This window comes from Wyeomyia smithii, chromosome 3 (assembly GCF_029784165.1).
Source record: "Wyeomyia smithii strain HCP4-BCI-WySm-NY-G18 chromosome 3, ASM2978416v1, whole genome shotgun sequence".
In the NCBI taxonomy this organism is placed as follows: domain Eukaryota; kingdom Metazoa; phylum Arthropoda; class Insecta; order Diptera; family Culicidae; genus Wyeomyia; species Wyeomyia smithii.
In genome coordinates this window covers 239,977,729-239,982,191 of record NC_073696.1, presented here as the reverse complement: position 1 = coordinate 239,982,191, position 4,463 = coordinate 239,977,729, and the positions used below count along the sequence as shown (strand labels likewise).

At 39.0% G+C, this 4,463-nt stretch overlaps 1 protein-coding gene across 1 annotated transcript; it reads left to right on the top strand.

The window, feature by feature from the left end:
* The first annotated feature begins 2,967 nt into the window (after window positions 1-2,967).
* LOC129728107 (presenilins-associated rhomboid-like protein, mitochondrial) lies at window positions 2,968-4,463 on the top strand. Its single transcript, XM_055686499.1, has 4 exons — window positions 2,968-3,175; window positions 3,231-3,748; window positions 3,811-4,133; window positions 4,196-4,463. The coding sequence occupies exons 1-4, from the start codon at window positions 3,123-3,125 to the stop codon at window positions 4,385-4,387; spliced, it is 1,086 nt and encodes a 361-aa protein (XP_055542474.1). The 5' UTR covers window positions 2,968-3,122; the 3' UTR covers window positions 4,388-4,463.

Sequence of the window (4,463 nt, the reverse complement as noted above, 5' to 3'; positions counted from 1 at the left end):
TTAACAAAGTCATTCAAATTTGTAAGACGGTGCATCTGACCCTATCAGATTGTCGTTACAAAACAAGAAAAATTTTTTTATAAATTTATAAAATATATACACACTTAAAAATGATTCTCGACCTCGGTAATGCATATTACCGAGCCACCACGGTTCAACTTAATTTTACCGAGAATTCAGCAAAAAAATAATAAAAACCATGATTCAGCATCACTGTATACCGAAATTTCAGTGGTTTGCTCATTTTATCGAAGTTTCAGCAAAAGAGTTTACCGAGTGCCAACGTAAGGAGATTTTTTGCGAGATCGGTTATGTGACATACCGAAATTTGGTTTTTCTGTTCGTTCTGTTCCGAGACCCGGTTTTGTAGCTGTCACCCGCCATTTTCATTGCTTTGAAAATATTGAACGCGCCGCGAAGAATAGTGCAAAAAATACGTGTGGTGAAAAAAGAGTGCAATGCCGATAAATTTAGTATATATTTCTTCTTTTTTACAGCAGGGAATGGAACTACCACAGCCCGATTTTCTAATCATCGTTGCATTGGCAGCGTCATTTGACGTTGGTGATTGCAATATTGTGTGGAGAGACATCGTAGTACCTGTGGGGTCGGATCTTCTAAATGCTTTCGTTCTGTTGCTGCAAACATTTGTTGTATGCAACGTAAAATGTCGCCCATCTGATAAGCTTTTCTATTCGTTCTTCTACGCATACTGCTTCAAAATCGGTTCTCTGAGTACAACTGGCAATAAGTTTCTCAGTCAATTAAATTGATAATCGTTTTAAACTTAAATTTTCCTTGTTTTGTTTTCGATTAAATTTCATTGTTATTAGTATAAGGATTAATCTTAATTAGTTCAATAAGTGCTCATATAAATAGTCTAAGTTTTGTTATTTTTTTTCTCAACTTTGTTGAAGTAACATTGGAATAAACAGCCCGCATAATCAATAACCATAAACGGATGATAATCCATATGGTTTAACGATACCCCATACAGTTGGGGCTATAACCCGAACGAGTTGTTAGGCACATTTTATGGTTATTGAATATGCGGGAATGCGTAAAAAAATTGAAATCTGCTCTTCGTTTATCCCAACAATCATTTATGAGCAAAAAATATTTCTGAAATCTCGGCTGGTTTTATACGGTACTTTTTACATTTCGCCGAGATTACGGTTGCTATGATACCGAATAATCAGTTTGCGACTACCAAGATCTATCAAACTTTGCTGAATTTCGGTTAGATCTCATCTGAATGTTTACATTAAATACCGAGATTTCGGATATTTCATGCCGAAACTTCAGTTAGGTAAAACCGAGATTTACGAAAAAATGCAACAGCTGTCATTTTCGTTTCAAACCGAGTGTCTCGGTAATTATTCTTTTACCAAGATCATTACTGAGCACTCAGTGGTGCCGTTCTCGGCAAAAAATTACCGAGATTCGGCTAAAATTTTTAAGTGTGTAAATTTACAAAATTATCATAAAAAATAATTGAAATCTTTCATTTTATCAAGATGCCCATATAGTAAAATTTATTTATTTTCGAATAAAATAGTATAAAACTCAGACGCGGACAATATTGACTACTCAAAACTGTGTTGTGTGAGCATGCTTTATGCAGAGTTTGCTATTTTTCTTTCTTCGCGTGAAATTTTTAACACTCGTGTACACGCGAAGAACAAGGAGAATGACGTAATTTCTGTGCACAATCAATGGGCACTGATTTTGAAAGTACACTGTTGGTTGCTTGGGAGAACCGACGCACCATTTATTCCAGTTAAAACCTACGAATAGAAAATTATTTCGATTTTCTTATCGCCAACACTGAAATGAGTACAAAGAGTTTGCAAAAACTACCCGGTACAGGATTGTTGTATACGATATATGAAAGAATATATACCACTCACACATCGATACGTGTTGTTTTCTTGGCCTGAGCACAATTCGCTTAAAACAACGGGGAACTAGCGTAAGGGTAAGAGTATGAAAATATACACACAACAAACACTGTGTTCCTACTGATGACTTTAATTTGCTTTTTTCAATACGCTCTGATGTGTCTGCCAAGCATATAAGTAATACAAGTTTCATATCAAAAATCAGTTTCAGCCAGAGATGCCAGATGTTTTTGAAAAATGTCTGCAACTGCTAAAAAAACCGGAAAAATCTGCTTGAAATCTGAAAAAAAATCTATTCGTGATTCGAAAAAATTTCGCTCGCGCTGGTAAAAGTCTGTAAAAATCTGCATACATTTTGAGAAAAACTGCGCAAATATAAGGAGACTCTGACAAAAATCTGCAGAAATTATGGAAAGTCTGTGAATATCTGCAAATCAATAAAAATCTGCACACGAACTCTAAAAATCTGCGTTTTGCAGACAAATCTGCACATCTGGTATCCCTGGTTTCAGCTAATCGAGGAATCGACTCCAATACCCCATGTACAGTTCTTTTTAAGGTGAAACCACAGACTTACAGACGTAACACTGGAACCTAGCTCCATCGCCCCAAAAAACGATCATTCATTCATCATCATCAATCTTATACATATTTTGTGGTTCCCCATTTGACACATGCAGTAACGCTAGCGCTGCTATCGAAATACATAAAGCTGCGCGAACACGGCAGCAGATGGTGCTAGTGTTACTAACGTAAAGTACTGGAATCATCCGAACGATGATTTCATTGAAATTTTGTTCGAAGTGTTATGTCTTTTAGTCTGTGGTAAAACTATCGAGAAGCCAGAAATGGCTGATTTCGAGCCATCACTTCAAATTTTCGAAGGCACAAAACTTGGAAATAGCTGATAGCTGTGAAAAAAGTTATGGAATAATCACTAATCAATGCATTTTGAATTCGACTAATTGGTATTCGACCTCTAGCGATTGCATTGGTTTAAAAAAAATGAACACGATGAACCCTGTTAAATGACATTTAGGACTGTAACAAAAAAATGGCAACTGTCAGTTAACAGCATCCCCTTTAGTCGTCGGGGTCGACGGGACAACAGAAAGAACGTAAACATATTCGATTCTTGTGCAATCAAAATGTTCGGCAGGTGAAAGCGGCTTGAATTTTTCTTGTAATTAAAGAAATTGAAGCGATAAAGTTCGCTTTAAAATGATGGCTCTTCGATTGTTAGTAAAATGCGGAAATGTTCCGGCTTTGGGACGGTAATATTTATTCTATTTTATTCAATAACATCAATAATCGTGGTTTGCTTTTCAGTTCCGCTGTTTATAACTTACATCAGGCTAACTTGCTAAACCCTTGCCGGCACAGCCCACAAGCAAATATTCTCAGGTTTAATCGCCTAGGGCGCAGCCCTCGATCCGAGTCGTTTGCCCCTAGACAAACGCTAGTTCCAACGGAGGTCCAGGGTGTCGTGATAGGTTCTGGCCATATTGATCCCTCGAAGTTGTGGAAATCGTTCGTGTTCACAATTGCCTTCAGCGCTGGCAGTTTCATAGGTGTTACAATATGGGAGTACGAAACAATTAGATCACGGGCTATGAACGCTTTGCGTAACAAATTGAATTTGCACTGGTTTAAGGATCGAATAAAAGCTGGCCGACAGGAGACAGAACAGTGGCGTCGGGACGTCAATGGCTGGTGGAGTCGCCTGACACCAGGAGAGCGGGTATTCGTTCCCATTTGCGCCCTGAACTTATTAGTTTATGGGCTCTGGCGGTTGCCCCGATTACAACCAACGATGGTGAAATATTTCGCCTCGAATCCAGCAGCAAGTAGGTTTATCGTTTATTTCTGTAATGTGCAGTTTAAAATGTTTCTTTTTTTTTTTCTGCAGAAGCCGTCTGCTGGCCAATGTTTTTGTCCACATTCAGTCACTATTCGCTATTTCACATCGCAGCTAACATGTACGTGTTACACAGTTTCAGTAATGCTGCGGTTGCCACTCTCGGGAGGGAACAATTTCTCGGTCTGTACCTGAGTGCTGGTGTGATTGCCTCCTTTGCCAGTCACTTGTTCAAAACGATTACGCGGCAGCCGGGGCTATCGCTAGGGGCCTCCGGAGCTATAATGGCTATACTAGCTTACGTTTGCTATCAGTATCCGGACACGCAGCTTAGCATCGTGTTTTTACCCATGTACACGTTTTCAGCAGGAACGGTAAGTTTGTGTTGGAGTTAAATGATGCAATGAATGCATTTTCAAGTGCGCTGCATTTTCAGGCTATCAAAGTAATAATGGGAATCGACCTGACTGGGGTTCTTCTGGGGTGGAAAGTTTTCGATCACGCTGCTCACTTGGGAGGGGCACTTTTTGGCCTTTTCTGGGCGTTTTACGGTAGCCAGCGCGTGTGGCCGCTGAGGGAACATTTTATCGGCTACTGGCACGAGCTACGAGGACCACCGAAAAAATAAATATTTGTAAAACTTGGTTTATTATATTTGTTGATATGGCTTCGAGACAATGCTAATATAGTGTTCTGGATTAAGA

What these genes read in the sequence shown, in the direction of transcription:
- LOC129728107 (XM_055686499.1), top strand. Translation starts at nt 3,123, where the DNA reads ATGATGGCTCTTCGATTGTTAGTAAAATGCGGAAATGTTCCGGCTTTG. An exon ending in AATGTTCCGGCTTTGGGACG is followed by an intron (nt 3,176 to 3,230) that starts GTAATATTTATT and finishes TTTGCTTTTCAG; the next exon opens with TTCCGCTGTTTATAACTTAC. An exon ending in ACACGTTTTCAGCAGGAACG is followed by an intron (nt 4,134 to 4,195) that starts GTAAGTTTGTGT and finishes CTGCATTTTCAG; the next exon opens with GCTATCAAAGTAATAATGGG.